The sequence below is a fragment of the Solanum dulcamara genome, chromosome 9, assembly GCF_947179165.1.
Source record: "Solanum dulcamara chromosome 9, daSolDulc1.2, whole genome shotgun sequence".
NCBI classification, from domain to species: Eukaryota; Viridiplantae; Streptophyta; class Magnoliopsida; order Solanales; family Solanaceae; genus Solanum; species Solanum dulcamara.
This window is the reverse complement of record NC_077245.1, coordinates 52,786,500-52,809,961: the sequence shown is the minus strand read 5'-3', so window position 1 is coordinate 52,809,961 and position 23,462 is coordinate 52,786,500. Positions and strand designations below refer to the sequence as shown.

The following is a 23,462-nucleotide window of genomic DNA, read 5'->3' as shown; positions in this document are numbered from 1 at the left end:
TAATCCATTTTTTTAGTTAGCATGTATTAAGAATAATTAGATTATGATAGAAATTTCTTATAGTTAGCATGCGTTATGATTAATTAGCTAGTATGTGTTAGGATTATTTTATGAAAGTTCTTAGTTATGTTCATTATTTTTTCAAATAGTTTTCTTTGACAATATAGAGTTTTATGTTTTCAATTTCTTCTTTTAACATGATTTAGATAACAAAAATATGTTTAAAATTATTATTTAGTTAGAACTTTCATAACCTAATTGATTTAATTCTTTTCTTTAAAATTTGAGTTAGTATAGTGTATATATTAATTTCGTGATATATATATATATATATATATATATATATATATATGTTGTTAGTCACCTCTAGGATGCCCATCAATTTGATACCTTAAAATATCATGATATATTCCGTGATTTAGCTTAAAATGAGTAGATGCTTATATAATTTTATTTTGGTGCATGTGGTATCAATTCGATTCCATCTTTGGACTCCATCCTTGCATATCATTGAGTTTTGAGTCTCCCATCATCTTGTTCGAATTGTTGAAAAATTGATACATGAAAAAAAAGCTAATATATATGGTTTGAATATTGATATTGGGTCGTTTACACGGAATACAGGTGGAAAACTGTGTTGTATACACTGATATACAGTCCGATATGCAAGAAAATAATATTTTATCTCACTTGAATTATTTGAGCATAAGACTCTACAAAAATCTTCTTTACAATTATACCTTTGAATTTTTGTAGGAATTTGTATTTCATTTAACTAGTCAAGTTAAATACTAAGATATGAAAAAGCAATTGTTATTAATTTTGAGGTGTGATGTGCCACTAGGAGATCATTTATTGGTGTATTTCTAATTTTTTGTTGGTCAAATATACTTTATACTTAACTTGAATTTAAGACTACTTAAATTACTCAAATACCTGAAGCTTATTAAAAAAACAAATAGTTCAAATTGTCAATCGACAAACTATATTTTTTTTAAAAAGAACAAAAATTAAAAAAAATCAACTCAGTATAGCAAACCAAACATGGAGAAAAAACTAGGATAAAAAAACCTAACTATACAAAATAAGCACCTAAATAACCACAACATAGCAGTAGTTTTAATTTTCACCAACATAGCAATAGATTTTTTACAAAACACAAAGAAATTTAAAATAAAAAAAATTGAAAACATAAAAAAGGCAGGCCACACTTTTTGCAGTTAATGATATTTTCATCTCTTAAATTACTCTCCTTAGTTATTTACCTTCCACAAATAACTCAAACCTTAGTTAATGATTAATAATTTCTCTCTCATAAACTAAAAATGAGTATTCTAATCAAAATCAAACACTCTACTTTCATTCTTTTGGTAATTGGTTGAATGAAAGATATGAACAACTTCTCAATCTTGATTCAGCATGACGGAAGGTGGGATGTAACATGTATTTATTAGAATATATGATTCGTTTATGATAGTTTTGAAGATTTTTTAAATTTTGTCGATTGAAATTCTTTTTAAACATATACTTTCATGATTAACAAAATATAATTAAAATGAATTTGGTGTACTATTATTATGATAATGGTAATTATATGATTTTTTTTGATATATGTATATATGTTTACGATAACATATTTTTTTGGTTTATAATCGAATTTAAATAATTTATTTATTTATTGTAAATTTTAATTACAACGTACATAAAAGATTTGAAAAATTGTCAATTTTCAAAATTAAGATTTTCTTTGATTATTTTATAGCAGTTGGTATTTTGCTTTGTGAAATCTATAATTTATGACAGTTGTATATTATGGTTTTTAAAAGTTAGCCTATTTTTTATTTGACTATATTATGATTAAAACAGTTTATTTTTGTGGTTTGATTATGGCACATACCATTTGATATTTCTGTGGTCTTTAAAAGTTGATCTATTTTTTATTTGATTATATTATGATTTATAGCAATTGATTTTTTTTGGTTTGATTATGATATATGACAATTGTGTTTTTTTTGTGGTTTGATTATGATATATAGCAGTTTGTATTTTACATCGCATGTTTTGAAAGAGATAGTCTTACCATCATATGCAAGAAATAAGAAAGACCATCAATAAGAAATAATTTAATGAGGTGAAATTCAAGAGATGCAAAGTTACCTATAGTAAATGTGCTACACTTGGACATAACAAGAAGACTTGCACTAAATTTCCACCTAAGGATTAAACTTGTTGAATTTTGAATTTTCGTATTTAGTTAAAAAAAAAATTGCAGTTGAACATGATATGGTATTGTTGACTTGAAGTATTATTTGTGAATGGTGATAAATGGGTGTTTTTAGGATTTAATAATATTGCCTTAACATTTGAATTGATTTTTTTATACTAAATAATTCTAATGTTGAAATTTTAACTTAATTTAGGTGATAGTTGATTTAATTTTTACTAAAGCTGATTTTCTTTATTAAATGATAATGGATAGCTTTGGTGAAATGTTGATGTAATATTGAAATATACATGCACATGTATTTAAACTAAGTATATGGTATAATGGTTGGTATAAAATTGATAAATATTAATAGGTAAAATGAGTGGTATAAAGTTGGTAAATATTAATAGGTAAAACAGTTGGTATAAAGTTGGTATGTGTCTTTGTAGGTTGTATGGTTGGTGAAAATAAGGTTCAGTTGTTTGCAAAATCGAAGATATAAATGACATATTAATTCTATGTAATTTAAAGCTAATTTAGATGAAAATTGATTTTGGTGTTTACTAAAGCTAGCTTTTAATAGTAAATATAAAGAGAGAAGTGTCAAAAACACACCTAAACTATCCATCTTTTTTGAGTTTCATACCTAAACTATTGGGAGTGTGAGTTTCATACCTAAACTATCACTTCTCAATTTGAGAAACACACCTCAGTGGTGTGTGTAATACACTCTCTCTACTCTCTCTATTTTTTGATTTTTTTTTGCCACATGGCTAAAATATTCTATATTGATAAAAATTAAATAAATTATTAATATTAGTTAAAAGTTAAAACTAAAGTATTTCTATCCCCCAAAAAGAAATTATTTTTTAAAAAAAGTTGATTTTTTTATAAAAGTTATTTTTCTCACTCATGTGTATGTATCTAACACAAAACGAGAAAAAAATTGGAAGCGGAGGATTAGGTGTGGCAGGGTAGAATTTTTTTAAAAAAAATATAAAAATATTATCTAAATTATTATTTGAGGAGGGAGGGGAAAGATGAAGTAAAAATATTTTTTAAAAAACTTTTATAAAAGAAATTTAAAAAATTTGATGAAATTTTAAAAAAAGGGATTTTTTTAAAAAAACTTTTATAAAAGCAAAATTTTAACAATTTGATGAAATACTATAGGTTTTAAAAAATTTCTACATTAGAAATTGTATAATAGGTTTATAAAAGAAATTTTAAAAAAAGGGATAGTTTAGGTGTGTTTTTGACACTTATCTCAAATATAAATGATTTTTTTTGATAAACTTTTGATGTATATGTATATTTAACACAACATATATCGTATTAATAATAATTAGTATAAACCTATTATACAATTTCTAATGTAGAAATTTTAACAATTTGATGAAATACTATAGGTTTTACCAAGAAAGAAGCAAAGAGGTTTAATGGTTTTAAAAAAGCAAAAAGTAATACAAATTTTATAAAATCCAAAAAAATAAACAAAAAAATAGAAAAAGAATAATATCATAAATAAACTACCTCGAAATATGTGCATTTGAACCCAAAAAAGAAAGAAAATAATAATGCCAAAAATAAACTACCCCTAAAATTGAGCATGAACCAAAAAAAAGAAGAAGAAAAAAGGATAAAAAATAGGAAAAGAGTCATAACATAGAGCCCGTTTGGATTGGCTTTAAGTTGGTCAAAACCAACTTAAAACTCTTTTTTAGCTTTTGGACGTGTTTGCCTAATGCTGACTTTAAACCATAAAGTTCTTAAAGTCAGTCAAAAATGAAAAGTTAGGATTCCTAACTTTTTTTTTCCAAAGTGCTTAAAGTCATTTTCTTTGACCATGGAAATTACTTTTATATCCCTTATATTTTAACTAAATTCCTAAACTACCTTTTTTTATTCTTTTAACCCTAAAATTCACATCATAAGCACTTTTATCCAAACACTCAACTGCTTATTTATAAAAATAACTTTCAGCACTTCAAAGTTCTAAAAGCACTTCATACATAAAAGTTACTTTTTTTAAGTCAATCCAAACGGGCTCATAAATAGACTATCTCAAAATCTGTGCATTTGAACAAAGAAAAAAGAAAAATAAAAATGCCATAAATAAAGTACCCCTAAAATTGCGCATGAACCAAAAAGGGGGGGGGGGGCAAAAATTAAAATGGAAAATATTGATTTTTGGTTATTCTTGTAATTAAAAACATAATTTTGTAAATAAAAAGAATTATATACATATATTGTTAACTAAAGTCTTGAGTAACAGTCTTGTAATTATTTTTAAAAAAAAATTAGTTTGTAAAATCACCAAATTAAACCGAAATGGATATGAAGAACTAAACAGATCATTTATAACCAATCCAATATAATGAATAAGGACATCAAATTACAAAAAAAAATAAAATTAGGAAAAGGAATTGGGGGATAGTTTAGTCATTGAGGGGTCTTATCCAAGGATTGTTAAATCCTGGATAAGTTATCCCTCCATTTTCTAGGGATACAATAAGACCTCATATGTTGTATAACTAACATGTACTAAGTTAAATAGAGTAACCAAACAATATATTTATTAGACTAAATTTTAATCCAGGGACTATTCTAATTAGTACTGCCTACCAAACAGATCCTAAATAAAAGGAAACAGGAAGCAAAACTTACAAGGAAGAATTAAGGGGTCGTTTGATTTTGATATAAGTTATGATGAGATTAGTTATGCTGGATAAGTTATGCTGGGATAAGTTATGATGAGATTAGTTATGCTGAGAGTAGTTTTTATGCTTGTTTGGTTTGTCATATTCAAAATTATATTCTTCGCATAATTTCTAAGAATAAGTAGTTTGTTTACAAAAATATCCTCCACCTTATTTAGTTTATTTTTTACATTTTCTTGCAAGCTTTAGTTATTCATTCTTAAAAATAAAATTGTCATCTTATTTAACTTAAATATTTTTGTTCATGTATTTGTGCTGTGTGTTTTTAAAATTAAACTTTCATCTTATTTAACTTAAAAATAAAACTTCCATCTTATTTATCTTTCAATAAAATTGACATCTTATTTAGCTTAAAAATAAAACTTTCATCTTATTTAACTTAAAAATAAATATAGTAAAACCTTTATAAATGCATATGCTTGAGACCGAAAAAAATATTCATTTATCGAGATTATAAGTTTATCGATAAATGCATAAAATATTTATTTATCGATAAATAAATCTTTATTATTTTAGAGAGTATTTTGCAGTATGTGCCATAAGAAAGAAAAAAAAATATTTGAATTAAGAATTTCAAAAGTTTAAATCTAGGAAACTAAAAAGTATAATCTTTGCATATTTATTATTTAAATCTAGGAAAGCTAAACGAATTTAGTGAAGTTTAATGTTTCTAATTGTATTCATGTATATATAATATGAAATGTGACGGATGTTGAACATCTTTTGAACTACCCTAATGAGAATGGTACAGTTATGAAATCACATACAGAGGAAGAAATTATTCAATCTGTAATGAATAATGATAATGAAAATGATTCTTAACAAGATGATAATAACATTGTCCACATGTATTGTCAAAGGAGACATTTCAAACAATGACTACATTGTCAAACTATTTAGTACAACACGAACAAAATATTTCGGAAATTGTGTTCGTTCTTCAAAAAGTTAAGGATGAGATTAATTTTAATTTTGGTGGGAAGACAAAACAATCAACTGTAGAATCATATTTTAAAAAAAAATAGTTATTGATCTAGTATTATTGACTGATTAAATATATGTAAATTCTTGATGTATTCTAGTAATTATTACTTTATATTTTTTCTGGGCCTTTAATACTTTATTTTTAATTATTATTTAATGCATTTAGAGAGAATATTACTTTAATATAATTGACCTAAGTCTGGATCGGAGAAAAATATTCATTTGGCGAGATTATTACTTTATTGAATTTTACGTTATCGAGGTTTTACTGTAAGTTTATTAAAGTAAAAATAGTATTATTAAATTATCTACATTTTAATTGACATATAAAATATAATTTTTAAGTGCGTAATAAACTGTTTAATTAAAAATATGTAATTTAATAGTGGAGTGGATATTTTAAAAGAAATCAAAATCCAAATAAACATAAATATTATCAAATAAATTAAACTTATAATATATTCATAAATAGAAATTATATTTATAAATGTAATTTTTAATTAAAAAAATATATTATCATACAAACAATAATTAATTAAGATTGTAAATGTTATTATAAATATTGCTAAAAATTATGTTAATATACATGAAAGTAACAAGTGGTGCATAAAAATGAATTACATGAGGATAATTGTGTTATTTTACATACTTTATTGAAGATAACTTTATTATTCCTTATCCACCACACCACCAAACGACCCCTAAAGGTAATGGAAGGGTCAAAGAAAAAAGATAGGAAGAAAAAGAGAGGGTGAAGAGAGAAAATGCCAAAACATTTGCACCAAACAGGGGCGATCATTCTACAGAGTACACCCAATGAACGAGTCCCTTCTTTGTTTAAACTATTAGTAGTAATGAGAAGGGAGATGGAAATATGAAGAATCAAGAAGATTGGGAGTAAGAGATATGGAGGAAATAATGTACATCTCTTTTGATACATTCACAAAAGAGAGAGAAAGGTGAACAGAGAGGAAGAGAGAGAGGAGAGAGGAGAGAAGCTAGAGAGAATAAAGAATAATTATGAATTGTAATTTTTTTTCAAAAAAATATAACTATGAATAGTAAAAATATAACACATCTTTGTTGTACCATGCAATTTTTTTTAAAAAATCTCTCTCTACATCCGACCAATCCAACTCCCCCAATAGTCAAAAGAAACAAAAATAGATTTTTTTTTTTTTAACTATAACATATTTAAGCGCATAATCATGAACTCTTTTGAAGAAATATAAATTATAACACAATTTTTTTTTTCTATTTCAGTAATGCGGATGGAATCATATTTAGTGGTTTTAACTGGTTCACTATTTCCAACATAAAACAGGATATATATGTGAAAGTCTATATATATTTTGTAATTATCTAAACATGAGTCTGATAGAACGACAGTAAGAAAATGCTCTCTAGAACGATAGTAAGAAAATGCTCTCTCTCTCTCTCTCTCTTATGTAAAATCCTAAACCTACAAGCACCTGAATTTCTCCATGGCCACTCCGGCCACTGTTCAGTCTCTACCAAGTCTGGTCAGCATTTTGCACTGACATTGGCGACACAATTTCCAACATTTTAACATCTAAATAGTTCTTCTAATTAATCCAAAAATCAATCTAACGTATTGTCAAACTCTAATATTGCCTACACACAATCTACAGAACCAAGTCCATGGCGTAGAGAATCAAAGTTTTCGAACCACTAAGAATTTTGCACAAACATTGCAAGCAGGAATTAACAACAATCTACAGGTCCATACATTGCCTATTCCTGTCAAGAATGTTGCTATAATCAATAGAGAACCAGTAATTAGGTGGACGGAAGCAGAAGTGACGTAAATAGATGTGATTGAGAAATTAAACTATGTTATAATAGAAAAATTTTCTCATGGGAAGTCTTTCCCCAAAGAACTACGAAAAATTATTCCAACCCGGTGCGGAATGAAAGTGAATGTAAGATTGGCTTTTTTGTAATAGACATGTGTTAATAAAATATGCAATTAAGGAGGATTTCATTAACATCATGTCACATAGTTCATACTATTTAAAGACTAACAATGGTTGTTCTTATTTGATGAGTCCGCTTATATATGTCTCCGAGTTCAAAGTTGATGTTGAAACAGTCCGGCCCTTGCTTGAATTTCTTTCCCTATTCTACTGCCTATGTTTTCTTTATGAAAGAAACTTTAATCTCTTTAGCTTCAACTATTGGAAAAAACATTACAACTAGTTATGACCACCATGAACAAAACTCGACCTAATTGTGCAAGAGTGAAAGTGCAGGTGACTATGGTTTCTAATTTTCCTAAACATGTTAATATGGAGATTATTAATGGGCTCACCAGAGAAATAAGAATAAAAAGGTGAGAAGAGGCTTTATAGACTAGAAGACAGAGTTCAATTTATTGTTTTGAATATGTTTTGAAACATTGAGTTAAGTCTCATACATTTTATATATATATTGAGTTCCACAAACCATGTTAAAGAGTATTAAGTGCATGCTTTATTGTGCCCAACTGAGTTTATTTCATGAGTTAAGTCTTTCGCTGAGTGAGTTAGCCAAGTCAAGTGGTTCGCTTGGGACAATAATGGTTTGCGAGTGCTAACCACGTTCAGGTGTAGGCTCGAAGCATGACAACTTGCCTGTAGAAGCATGAAATAGATCGTGTATGATCCCAAGGTGAGCATTTGTTCTACCGCTTGCAATACTTACCACCTCTAGTCGAAGGTGCCACAAGTTCAAGGGACTGGCCTGGCCGAGCCAACTGCACATTGATCCCACGTCGGGGACACTTTCTAGATAAAATGGCCAAACCCTCCCACAATCCTGACATACTTCGACAACCATAGTATGGGGAGTAATACATACTGGCAATGTCTAGATGACCAACTCACGCCTAGGCACTCTCTAGACCAATAGCCCACCTCACCACAATCATAGCAATCTGCATAGGCCAAGGTCCGATGTGAAGAAAATGACAAGCTGCCCAATCGACCTCTGCAAGACTAAGGGCCATCTATAACACCCTGGGGACCACCCCTAGATGATGGTATTGGGGCCCAAGGACCTGAACTTGTCAGGACTGTCACCTGCGATCTGTATTTATAGGAAAATCCTTAGAAAAATGTTCTAACTTAGCGTACATAAAACACTTCCACCAAACACAATCTGCCGAGACGAACCGACTGAACTAGAATGGACCTCGAGACCTGAATGCCCAAAGTGAAAACCTTGAGCAGTTTGACTTGAACTCTATCCATCGTGGGCACCAAAACCTATGTTAGAACCACTAGGAACCTGAGATATGCTATAAATTTTTTACTTCCGCCTTAACCGTTTTTAAATTGGGCGGTAAAGATTCACCTATTTAAGTGATACCGGTGGATTGGGTCGTGACACTGGGCCTCTACAATGAGATGACATATTGAGCTTAGCAAAGTGGGCTCATCATTTGTAGCCCATATCAATGGACTAGTCTAATGAAATTAAATTTTAATTAAATCCATATTTATTGGACTTAATTAATTAATTTAATTATATTATTCCACAATATTTATTTGAATTAATATATCTTGAATTTCATATAATATGAATTATTTATGAATTTAAGTCAAATAAATTTTAAATGATTACAACTTCTTCTATGTCACATTTGATTATGTTGAACCCAATCAATACACTTGCTATAATTTTTTTCTTAATTATATCCCACAAATCTCTAATATTATTCTTAACCTTTCCCTCTCGTTTCCAATCAACAGAGCCTTTTTACACTTGTTGTTGGCTTTAATTCTGAGGGGAAGGAAATAAGTAAAAACTATTAATTGCAAGAAATGAAACCAAAACATGACTAGATATGACTTAGTCCTTAAAAGTATTCTTAGACTTTGATCTCCTCCAATGAAGGTTGGAAGGTTATAGAATGTTTGAGGTCGTCACCAACGTGGATTTTGTGTTCTCCCATGTAAATTCTTCGAACTCCGTATTCATCGGCTACACTAAGGTGTTTGCAGGCATTCATGTTGATCTTGACTTTCTGCTTAGACCCAGCCACGACATGAACTTTCTCAAATGCGACTAATTGTTTTGTCTCCGCGTGATCAGGTGGGGTTGAGAAAATGAGGACCGTGTGTGTTCCATCCATGTCCCCCATGTTTTTCACATCAATGTGCATGTTTAAATCAAGTGACTCACAATTGGTATGAATTGTTCTCACTGCTTTCTTTTTCATTAATGTTGTTGTGATGTTCGTTACAAGATGAGAATGAAGAGTTGGCACTGAAACAGTGCTTGGCACGGAGACTAAGTGCTGGCTGAATCTTGTGTAGCTAAAGCCAGCCCCAAATGGGAATACCGTGGGGCCTTTGTAGAATCTGTAGGTTCTACCAGGATAGCCTCTTGTTGGATTTGCTCTCATGTCCATGTTTGCCATGGACACTTTAGCTACATAATCTTGTGGATACCATGTCATTGGAAGCTTCCCCCCTGAAATATGCAAATTTCCAAAGTATTATTGTATCATCAAGTAAAATAAATACAATATAGATATAGTAATCTTTTTACTCATCCACATCTTATTTCTATATACCACAATCACTGCACTTCGATTCTCTGTTCTGTTTTTTTCATAATGAGTTTCCATACATTAAATGAGCTAGAGAGAAGAACAAGAATTGATGGTTATTGCAGTTTTAACTTCTTTCAAGTTTGGTGCTTTTGATTGGATAGTCTTCCTAGTGACAAGTACCCAATCGAGAAAAAAATGTCATCTTTTGCTTTTGAATATTGAAAAGATATCTCTAATTGAAAGATAAAAGATATGTTCTTTATGTTATACTTTGAAAAGCAAAAAAAAATAAAAGTTTTTTTTTTTCGGTTTCAATTCGTTTGACTTCCTTTTTTTTTTTTTGTCCTTTTTAAAAAAATATTAACCATTTTCTGTTTTTAAGTAATTTTTAATTTAAACTTTAGATTTGACATGTTAAGATGACCAAATTAAAGATATTTTAATATATTTTAACACATCTTTAATTTAAGTTTATTAAGATTCAAAATTCGGTTTCAAGTTAAAATATGTCAAACAAATTGAAATGATGGGAGTGGTTTCTAATTCTAATTTTCAAAAGATAAGTGGTTCTACATGTCTAATCTTACCCTTGGACGACTATCCCACTGAAAGTGATATAAGTATATATACATACCTGGGTTGGCTGTCCCAAATAGAACATCAGCAATGGCAGCTCCACCAGCCTGGCCCGGGTAGCCAGCCCAAAGAATAGCCGAAACACGAGGATCATTTTTGGCGAATGTAACATCGATGGGGCCGCCGGACATCAAAACCAACACTACGGGGCCTCTAGAAGCCATAGCTACCCTAGAAATGAGTTCCTGTTGGTATCCTGGCAGAAGAAGGCTAACTCTGTCCCTAGCTTCTGCTTCGATGGATTGGTCAAGCCCCATTACTAACACAGTGGCGTCCGCGTGCCTCGCAGCCACTTCCGCTAATCCAAATTGTTGCTTCCCTGGACAAGTTACTCCCATGCATCCCTGCTGGTGAACTGTCCTTGCATATCTTGATATTCCTTGTAATGGAGATATATAACCACATGGAACACCTATATATAACCCAGAACAGGAAAATTAGAAAGAAACGCCACTTTATTTTAATATAATGAGAATTCAGAACATAACAAATGTGCCAATTTATGTGCTGAAGTACAATTCATGCAAGCATATTAAAAATTAATAACATTCTTATTTGGACAAGATAAATTGAGAAGCAGGGCCAGAACTAGGTGGTGGTTGGGGTTTCATCCGAACACCTTTAGCCAGAAAATTACATTGTAATGTATATTAAATTTATATATTATAAAATGAACCCTTTTAACACAATCTTGAAGCTTGGTTCAGTGGTCATGTGTGTTCTAATGCTGGAAGAGATCGCTATTTCCATTCCTATTCACGTTTTTTTAAAAAAAATTTCCCTTTTTACATATGGTCATTGCCCAGGGGTCACAACTATCTTACATAGGATAAAAGTAAGCTACCTCACTGATATTTGTGTTCTTAATTTTATGCTTAATTATGATAAAGTATTTTTGTTAATTTATTTGAACACGTCTAATTTAATCGTCATTATGTATTTGAATTTATAAAAAAATTTCTCTACACATTGTTCCCAATAACAATAAAGTTTATGAAAGGAAATGAGTCACGTGGTTACTGAGTAATTTTTGAACAACATAAAAAATATATACAATATTCATATAGTTACATTATAATATTTATCTTTATTTTTCTTTAAAAAAGTATTTTCTTCAATTCAATTTTTTTTAAAAAAGAATATTTTTCAAATCAAATACAAATTAATTTATTTTTATTATATAGCCAACTAATATTATCCTAAAATTACAACATACTATATATTTTATTAGCTTTCTCTTTGTTTAACTAACCCATGTTAAATACATGACGTCTTCAGTTCAACATTTTAAACATTACAAAAATAGATATGAAATTTTATTACTATTTAAAATTCTTTTATATCCTTTAATTTTAAAAGTATAAATATTACTATAGATATTTATGAAAAGATTGAAGATTTTCAATGAAAAAAGTTTGTGCTTTCATGCATAGAATTAAAATTATGAAAATTACATTTTCTAAAGAAACAATCTGATAGTCTCTTCATGTTCTTAAATGTGTTTGGTCTTTTAAACGTGTTTCCAAATAAGTGATTTGTTAAAAAATTAAAAACATATTTCAAAACTGTAAAAAAAAATTTTTTAGAAAAACTCGATGGTACAGGACAAAAAGGGGAAGAAATGTTAAAAGGACATGATAGAGTGAGTTAAAATTTAGGGATTAAAGTTAGCCTTTCGCCCTTTCCTTTAGTCATCCTGCCTCGTTTATTATGGTACTATCTTTATTTACTTTCTTATATTTTGTACCCTCGAGGAAAATCCTGCATCCGCCGCTGTTGAGAAGAGGGGGGAGCTAGCTAGCTAGTGAGAAACTTGGGCCACCACGATTTTTCAAAAATGTCAAAGACGGGATGATATATTCAAGTCAGTAGCTATCACATTTTGTACAAAAAATCTTACATATTCCTAAAACCTTGGTATTAATTTATGCAAGATCAATTCCACTTTGCAATTTATTTTTTTTATAATATATAAGAAGAGAGACTAAGAGCTTGTTTGAATTGACTTTTAGTTACTGACTTATAAATCAAAAATCATAAGTTAAAAAATTCTAACTTATTGCTTTTAACTTATTTTTATCATTTTAGCCTAAAATTAAATATTTATAAGCATTTTTTAAATTTATTCAAGCACTTCAAAAATAATTAAAAATTATTTTAATTTAAAAATCCTTAAAATAACTCAATCCAAGCATGTTCAATAGTAGACTAAAAGTAAAGTCTTACCAGCATAATTGCCAATCATGGTAAGTGTAGCATCTGAATTGGGCCCAATAACAGCAACAGTCCGGTGTCTCTGAGGGGACAGTGGGAGAGCCCGTCCAATATTTTTGAGAAGAACTATGCCTTCACGAGCAGCTTGCAGGGCCAACTGTTGATGGGCGGGAGTGCAGACATCTCGTGGCCCCAAATTTGCATAAGGTCCATTTGGCCCATCGAACATTCCTAGACGCATCTGGACCGTAATTGTATTGGCTAAAGCATAGTTGATTTCCAATTCTGAAACTTTGCCTGTACGTACGGCCTGCTCTGTGTGGATGGCTAGGAAAGGCCCACAGTCCAAATCCAACCCTATATATACATACGACCAAACATCGATAAATGTCATATTACAGAAATATCACTACTTTAGGATTTAATTTCTTAGATACATGTTAGTTTATAATATTATAAATTTTAATAGATTTTAGACTTTGTCCACATATATCTGATCTAGATACGTTCACATGTATCTCGAATACATGGAGTTAAAATTATGTTGAATTTGTTCTAAATGCACAATATTTAAGTGGATTCACATGTATGACTCTCTTACTTGGCTCTCTCTTGTCTTGCTCGCCACTCTCCTCTCTCTCTCTATTATCTCAAATACATGTATCTGATATAATTCACATGTATATATACGACCATCCATCAACAATCGTCATATCTTCATTCACATATTAAGGGAAACAACAGTAACGAACCAGCTTTAATAGTGTCCGCTGCAGCATCTTCAGGGAAACGGGTGTAATGTTGCATATCGAATAGAACTCCAACAGAATCACAATCTGATACGATGTATCTGTTTTACAAGGCAACAAATTATTCTTACAACAGAACACTATTTACAAAGCAAGTAGCTCAAATAAAAAGAGGAATAATTAGAATGGAGTAAGTTTATGGTACGTCATCAAAATTTGGTACGAGTATTAATTAATTTTGATAGAGAGCTTAATTTCATCCTGACAGTGCCATAGTCATATCAACTGATGTACAAGGAGTTAACTCCAACCCCCTCGATAAAAAAATTACTTAGCATATATAGGATAGATTTTCTATATTTTATACATATATTAATTTTGAACCATTTAAATTAAAGAGGAGAGATAGCCTAGTGGTACTAGACTCTCAAACTTGGGCCACAAACATTATTTTCAATCTGGATCCGTCACTGGATGACTACACAAGCATCAATATATGCGGTATATTTTTTCCAACGGATTGAAACATTCTTAGCTTGAAAATGATGACTCCCGAGATAAAATGCAAAATTATTTGGCTAAACTCATCGGTGGCCCACTAAAGTTGGCACTAACTTTCACTTAGACGTTTTAACTAGACTTTGTTCATTTTAGACACCTTATGTCATGCTTCGCTGTGTCATTTTGACACTTTTTGCTGAGTTGGCAGAGTGCGTGTATTGCATTCATTTTGAGAGCGTGAAAAATATTTTTTTGTGAAAAAAATATTTTTTTGACCTTTCTTCTTCTTCCATCTTTCTCCTTCCACCTTCCACCTTCCACCACCATTCATCAAATGACAATCACATTAATTTGGAAAAAACTTGTAAAAACATAGCAATGCTCTGATTTTGAACAAAATAAAAAAAATATCACTGCACTGATTTTAAAATTTCTTACAAGAATGTAAAAGAATAAAACACGAATAAACTTCACCGAAAAATTACTATCGATAAGTACTATTCCAAATCAAATCTACAACTCGTCAAAAAAGATGGAAATCCACCATTGTTGTCACTCTCTTTATCTCTTCTTTTCTCTCTTCCACTAAAACATATTTTATCTAAAATTAAAATTATTAACTCTAAAAATAATTATAAAAAGTAATTGGAGAAAAATCAGATCTAATCTCATAATTTTATCCGGTGAAATTCCATTTTTTCTGGTAAGGAGGAGATCCTGTTGATTGAGATGAATTTTTTAGAAAAGGAGTTTTTTTTTTATTACTGAAATATTTTTTAAAAATAAGTTTAAATAGTTTTTCTTTCTTCTTCTTATAATTTTTTTTTTAAAACCAAACTGACGTGTCCTCTTTTTATTAGTCAGCATGCCACATCACCAGCGAGTGGATTACACATATTTTGTAATTTTAGTTGATTTGCAAAATGTGTCAAAATGCCACAATAGAACATAATATGAGGTGTCTAAAATGAACAAAACATAATTAAAGTGTCTACGTGAAAGTTGATGCCAACTTTAAGGGGCCACCGATGAATTCAACCAAATTATTTTATCATGTGTTTAGTTAGGAATTGAATATTAGTAATTAGTAACAAGATTATTTATCCCATTATTTTTATATTACAATAATGAGATAGTTAATCACATGAGATATTAGGGTGTTATTAATAAATATAATAGGCCTGCTAGTTTGTAAGATATTGGAAATTAGTAGAGAGAAATAGAGAAAGACCCGTTAAGGTGCCATTGGGCACGAATTGTGTCACGGAGGAGAGTAGGGTCAGCACACGATGGCTTTCCGTTGATCTGGTTGTAAGAGCACATCACACTCGCTACATTACCTTCAACCACACATGCCTTGAATGGCACATTGTACGTGTCCTCTAAGTCCTGCATGCTTACCTTCACATTTCAAATAATAAAAAAAATCTTCAAGATTATTTCCCTCTTCTATAATTTGGCGGACGAGTATGTGAATTTGCAACACTTAAAAACAAGAGAAAAAGAATAAATGATAATATTAATAATAATATGAGAACAACAGCTAATAAATGACGGATATAGAATTTAAAGTTTATGCATATCATTATAATAATTGATTTTTCAGTCAAATAATTATAAATACTTAATGAATTTGTGAATAAATATATATACAAATGTTTATACACTCCGCCACACATATATATATTTTCCAGAAAAAGCTATATTCTTATCGAGATACGAAATATTACTTCTTAGCATGTCTTTTCAAGGTGAAGTTCCGTGCAAGCAAAAAAAATTGGTCTCAAATGTCAATTCCATGAAAGGATAAGGAAAAATTAATTAATTAAATAGATAAGGAAGTCAAAGTAGTCCTAGTATTAATTAATAATTAATAATTAGTAATAAGATATGGTTACCTTAGCATTGAAGTGGTAGCGATCATAGCCATTCCAATCATCAAGATCATAAGCAGTGTAATGCTTGCAGCAAGCGGCCACCTTCAAGCGGGTATTGCCACTACCGCCTCCTCCTTGTAGTCCTTTTACGTAGCTAACGGCATATTGTGCAACCAAATGAGGGTCCTCACCTGGTGTTTCTTGGCTCCGTCCCCACCTTGGATCTCTTAATATATTTACATTTGGACTCCAAAATGTTAGTCCTGCTGCTCCTCCATTATACATGGCTCTTCCTTCGTCAGAAACCACCTGATTATATAACATATATCAAAACAAATACTATCATGTTAATTAATCATTATTATACTTCATCATGTTATTATATTGTTCCACCAAGTTTACTACTCCGGTCCCTCCATTTCATTATATATGTGTCTCTCGGTTTGATTAATATTAGAATAAGTTTTTTGAATATTGTGATCTTAAACTAAAAATATGTTTATTATACCAAATTGCTATTTGACTTCTTTGATCTCTAGAGTCTAACCAATTTTTTTGGTAGATCAACGTTTGTCTGTCATTGACAATAATTTCTCTTGTAGGCTTCTTTGAAAAAATCGAAAAAATTCTCGATCTCTGGCTCCTTACTAGGACCTTAATTAAAGAAAGTGATGTAATTTAATTAGTCGAAAAATCCGAAAGAAAGAGGAAACTAAGTGAAAGATAAGACATTTTAAGGAAAAAATTGTGAATTGGACCCTTAACTCTTAAGACAAAGTTTACACGCAAACAAGTTGCGACAACAAATAAGACGGTTGGTTAAGCACTAAGCTTTAACTTAATTATACATGTGATGGGACCACCTATTAACAAGTTTTGTCCCAATTTTCATTTGTACTTACTTTTCCATGCAATGACAACAAAAAAAAAATAAAGGTTGCGCCTACTTTTTATATATGGCTGCGTCAACTTGAAGAAAAAGGACATCAAATTAGGAATTTGCAGCTGTAATATTATTTTTGGAACTCTACGTCTTAGAAATAAATTACTTATTAGAAGTAAGACAACATAATCCCGTTAGCTATCTTCATTTAATTGCTCGGTAAAGTCATTCACTTCCAAAGATAATTAAATGGATATATTTGAATCTGGCTGTAGCCTATACCTTTATCCCAATACTATACTCTCATGTTTCGTACAATTCACTCTACATTATATCATATAAATACTTAGGTGTTGTCCGTGTGACATGATATAAATATTCAATTTAATGTTTCACTCGTTTTACTACGAATTATTATTGAAGTAACACTTGACAATAATTATATTAAAAATGGAAAATTCAGAATTGAAAAGTTGAATTGTCTAAATACCTATTCTTATCCACCTAATTAATACCCTATTTATTTAAAAAAAATAAAAATACACTATTTATTTGAAGGGGTGTAATGCTTGTGATTAGTTACTTAATTATGTAAATAGGGATTCCTATTTTCTGATTACTTTTCAACCACTTACCATATCCAGTAGGATAGAAGATAGATAATAATTGGTAAATTATTTAAATTTGAATATCCATAAACATTAAAGGTACATGTGGGATGTGGTCCATCATATCTGCATGAGCACCTCATAGTGATATAGAGAGAAGGAAAATGATAGCAACTCCCTCAACTTGGATATGAACGACAGCTTTGACGTTTTCTTTGTAAACTTAAATTCTTTGACGTTTTATTTCTTAACTTAAATTTTTTGACGTTTTCTTTCTAAACTAATTCTGACGTTTTTCTTTGTTAACTTAAATTCTATGACGTTTAATTTCTTTACTTAAATTTTTTGACGTTTTCTTTCTAAACTAATTCTGACGTTTTTCTTTGTTAAACTTAAATTCTATGACGTTTAATTTCTTTACCTGAATTTTTTGATGTTTTCTTTCTGAACTAATTCTTTGACGTTTTCTTTCTAAACATAAACTCTTTGCGTTTTTTACTTCTCTCTCTTTCTCCATATATGTGTGTGCGTAAATGGCAGTTTTGCCAACTAATTTTTGTTTTAAGATGAGTTTTGACATCTTTGATTTCGGTTTTTATGTATTTTTGTATTTGTAGAGATATTTTGGACGAGTTTTATTTTATTAGTTTATTATTTCAAGAATTAGAAGCCATTTTCATATAACTTTTCATGGTGTTAGGTACCTGTTTGAAATATATATTTCACCAATTGTTTTTTTCCTTCCTAACCCTTTACATGATTCCCAAAAGAAAGTACAAGAAAATAAAAGGGAAAAAATCATTAAATTAGTAAATATCGATATCATGACCACAGAATCTCCCCATTTTCCACCCACTGCCAGTGCAAGAGTTGCTTTTGATCCTATTTTTTCTTTTTAAAAATTTTGACCACACAACAAAACATTTAAGCATGTGTAGGTATGGGCAAAAGCTTATCCTTTCTTTATTCTATTATTATTATTAGAAATTTATAGCTATTATTTTTCCCCTCTTCTAAAAACTTTACGAAAACTGGAATATCTTTTCAAAAAATAAATAATAGAAAATTTATAAAGGGTTTTATTTTGATTTATAGATAACAGTACCTATTTAAATATTTGGATGGTGATACTTATTATTTTAAATATGATAAATGTCACTTATTCAATCCAACATAAATAGAATGAAGATGCGACTGAAAAGATATTATAATACCATCTTTAAAGTATGATGAAATCCACGGTATTGTTGAAAGGAAAAAAACTAAATGTATAACCATCGACCAATGACAATATGTTAAATGATAATGCATAAGCAGCTCATCACACGACAGTTATAAGAGTGTGTATATATATAACGGTCAGTATTGGACACTTTCAGTCTATCAGTCACATGTGTACCTAACCTGCTGAAAATTAGACTGCTATTCATGACACAAACAAAACACTTAGCTGTATTGGTGATCTGTGACCATTGTCTTCTAACCAATTAAAGAGTATTAAAACACACCTATATAAAGAAACTACATAATACTGCAGGTTCATCTCATTTTATATGATGAAGTTCAATTTTCAAATTTCTCTAAATATATGTTGAGGAAGGAAATCGGTTTAATTATCAAACATTAAAGTCTACAAAACTATTACAACATGGGAATAATTGAAATATCTTATCCTATTCATACGTAGAGTTCATCCATGATATTGACATTATTAGAGAAGAAGTTTTTTTGTCACCGCGAATGAGTAAAAAATTTGTGTTATAAATTTTCTCACTCATTTCCACTAAATCAACTCACTGTGAAAATGCAAATTTGTGGAAATGGCCCGTAAATACTTTTCAATAGAAAATTTTAATAAAAAAACAATAATTTCAGTAATGCCCATCTCAATTTATCAAGTCATTTTCACGTAAAGGATTCTTTTTCTACGTAGTGATAGCAACAGAACATCAAATTCTTTTTTATATTTAGCTAAAGGTGAATAAACATATTTCGATAAGATAAGGAGTGCCACAAAAGTTGATTTTAATGTGGATATATCTAAATTAAAAGCCGTGAGTATTAAAATAAAACTTTACCCGGCCAATTTGTTCCCACAAGGAGGCGTTAAAGGAAGCCGCAGTAGTAATGACTTGAGGGAAGATGGTGGCGCCAGGGAAGGCGCCACCAAACTTAACACCAGGGCCGGTGTTGGAGACGCCGTGAAGTGCCTCCGACCACCACTCATAGCCATTAACACCAAGCCTTTCCACTGGTGCAGCATTGTTCACCAGCAATCTAATCTTCTCCTGCAATGTTAATCGTCCTATTAAGTCCTGAACACGCACGTGTATTGGCAGCGACGCTTTGCAGAAACGCAGGTTTCGTGTCCCTGCATTTGCTGGGTCGCATGCAAACGGCCGCCGTGAATCGCCGGAATAAGCAAACGTATGGAGTACAAGGATAAAACGAAGAATAAAACAAGTACTACTAGAATATTTTTGACTCATAATTATTATGTATGTATGTATGTATGTATGTATGTATTAGCAATGAAAATAATAATTGTAAGAATGTATAATATTGGTATTACTGACTTAACATATTTTGTTGGCTTGGAGCGATTGAGGAGAATTAGAAGGGTATATATAGAGGAGGTTGCGTTTAAGATAGTGACAATGGCGTGTGAATATGAAACGAAAGATGATATAGTGGGTAATCTTTGAGCTATCTAATCTGATAATGCTCTTGAAGTCGGTTTTGATGATTTGACAAACTCAGGGAACATGTAGAGGACTTGGTCCCTTTGAGGACTTCTTACTGATAACGACAGCAGACAAATAGTACATAACAGATTCTGCCAAGTCTGTAGGTCTGTATGTACGCGGCCGAGTTCCAGTGCAAAAGACCAGTTGTCTAACCAATACAAATCGTCCAGTACATGGTATATCGGTGATATATACAGTCTTCACAATATTTTCCCACTTGCCTTTTTGAATCTGAAAAGGAATATTCATACAACCTCATGCTCTCAAATATTAAAAATTTGCTCTTGAAGAAGACCAAGTATCTGATAGAGTTATCAGTGTTTTTGTTCTTGTTTTTAGAGTTGTAATTTCTTGTTCTTAATCTTGTAAGGCCTACTTCCTAATTTGTAAAGGAAGTTAGATCAACTCTCATTTGTTATCTCTTTTGTCCATTTTGTCGAAGTAACTAGAGCTAGTTATGGAGATCATCTGAACTCTAAATCATCTAGGAGTTTAGTGATTTAGGAAGCAATAGAGTTATTGTTTCAAGTCTGTAACAGAGTTGTTACAAGGAGTGGAGAGGGATTATGAGTACAATTCCTAGGTTACAATAGCTTGTAATCTGAATCTTGGCTCAGTTGTTCTAGTGAAGATTTGAGCTGAAATCCTATGAGACAGGTCGTGGTTTTTCTCCCTAGAGAAAGGAGTTTTCACGTAAAAATTTTGTATTTATTTTGTCTCCATTCTTTAAGTTTCTGCACTAATTTCTGATAAGGGACCCGGTTCCTACTGTTCTGGTGAACGCATACATTCTAACAATATCTATGGATGTGTAAAGTTAGTGATAACTAGAGTGAATAACTTATATAAACATCCAACTTGATTTAGCTCCTCTTCATTTTTATTATTCACATTTTCCTTGAGACATATGTCATGAGTTAAAATTAATAGTTAAGATTTAAACTAAATCAAGGTTAACCATAATTTGAACAACAAATATTTCATATATTTGCTTCCAATAATTTTAGTAATCCCACCATTATGCATTAGTGGAAAAAGTGATACCACTATGGCGACTCTTAACCAAGTGTATATAATCGTTCAAGTAGTACAAGCTGGTTTAGTCTGATCTGGATATGGTACCCATTGTAATATAGCAAATATCTAGCCAATTTTAATATCATAATTTTAGACAAGTGTTAAAGTAATCGAGAGAGGTTTGTTTTATTGTTATTTATATCTATATAAATTTAAAGACTGAAAAAGTAAGTAAAGGTTGTGGTCACAATTGGAAAAATATTTCAGAGTTATGACTTTATTTTGCAATCACGCAAAGTATTTGATTTCATTGACTTAGTTCATTTATCTAGTTGTTGATTTATGAGGTTTAATGAAATGATTATGTGTCACAATCCAATCTAGGCTCTAGGTGTGACACGACGATTAAAATTCCCGAAAAAAATCCTCTTAGCATATCATAAGCAAACAAAAGGTAACAATAAAACGAAAACTCATAAGAAGTCCAAGAACGTAGCATAGCTAGAGCCTAGAAGGAATCAAGACAACATAGCCTTCTAACCTAATACGCGACCTCCATTCCTTCCTATCTAGAGTCACGCCCTCAGTAATATGAAGTTGTACCATGTCCTATCTAATCATCTCTCTCCAATATTTCTTAAGCCTACCTCTACCGCTTCGGGTACCCCCTAAAATTAGCCTTTCGCATTTCCTCATTGGCGCATCAACACACATCCTTTGCACATGCCCAAACCATTTGAGTTGCGCTTCCTTCACTAGCGCATCAGCCACCATAGATTTAGCAAATAATAATTTATTTTTCTCATTTCTATCAAATAGTATCAAGTTTTCTCATCTATACCAACAAAACTTTTAAGTATAGCATAATAATTTTTTCTCATAAAATAAGTCACCAAATTCCGTACCAAGTAAATATACCTGATTTTCTTGTACATTTTATGCTATATATGTTGGAAAAGACAAGCACAAACAAAGGTGCACGATAGGGAAATAGCGAAAGAAAGCCAAAATCTATTTTTTTCCATCTATTTGATCAAGAGGAGCCAACCCAATTCAAGCATATATAATATTTGGGGCAGCTAGCATATCACCAAAATAAATATAGCAAGGCAAAATTAAATCAACATACGAGACATCAAATTTACGTGAAAAACCTTTTCGGTGCAAAGAGTAAAAATCACGGGACCAAAGATCCACTATAACCAATAAGAGTTACTAAATTTTTCTCCAAAATGGCCACCAAAGATGTGCCAAATAATGAGCAACACCAACTATAAGACAACACCAAAAACTAGAGAAGCAAAAGGAGTTAAATCACCAAAACACAGCTACTGTTCACGAGCTAAAATATGAATCTACAGGATTTCATATCCATCTATGTCAGTTACTTATCAAAGATTAAATTGAAAGGAACAAGCTATCCAAAAATCAGCTCAATCAGACAAGCAATGAAGCGGAAATCGCGATTTAAAAATGGCTGCTAGGGCTTGTGCAAAAATCTGCACTCTCTCACTTTTCTCTTTATTGTGGATGCTATACTCTCTTGTAAATTAAATGAAAATAAAACCTAAAATATTTTTTACATATGCACCATAATATTGGGCTTATAGAAAAAAGTGGACTAGTCCAAATTAGGCTTTTATTTATCCACATAAAAAGGGAAAAAGACTAAAATCCAACAGTTCTCCCCCTCTCGACTATATGGAGGAGACCATCATCCCGGCAATTATGTAACATTGTTCAAACTTCCCTCTTGGCAAAG

At 30.7% G+C, this 23,462-nt stretch overlaps 1 protein-coding gene across 1 annotated transcript; it reads right to left on the bottom strand.

The window, feature by feature from the left end:
- Nucleotides 1-9,485: 9,485 nt before the first annotated feature.
- Nucleotides 9,486-20,962, bottom strand: LOC129903315 (beta-D-xylosidase 1). The gene is made up of 7 exons (XM_055978837.1): nt 20,015-20,962; nt 16,467-16,754; nt 15,800-15,969; nt 14,071-14,168; nt 13,331-13,675; nt 11,103-11,516; nt 9,486-10,386 (listed from the first exon to the last, which is right to left on the bottom strand). The coding sequence occupies exons 1-7, from the start codon at nt 20,423-20,425 to the stop codon at nt 9,782-9,784; spliced, it is 2,331 nt and encodes a 776-aa protein (XP_055834812.1). The 5' UTR covers nt 20,426-20,962; the 3' UTR covers nt 9,486-9,781.
- Between the last annotated feature and the right edge of the window lie 2,500 nt (nt 20,963-23,462).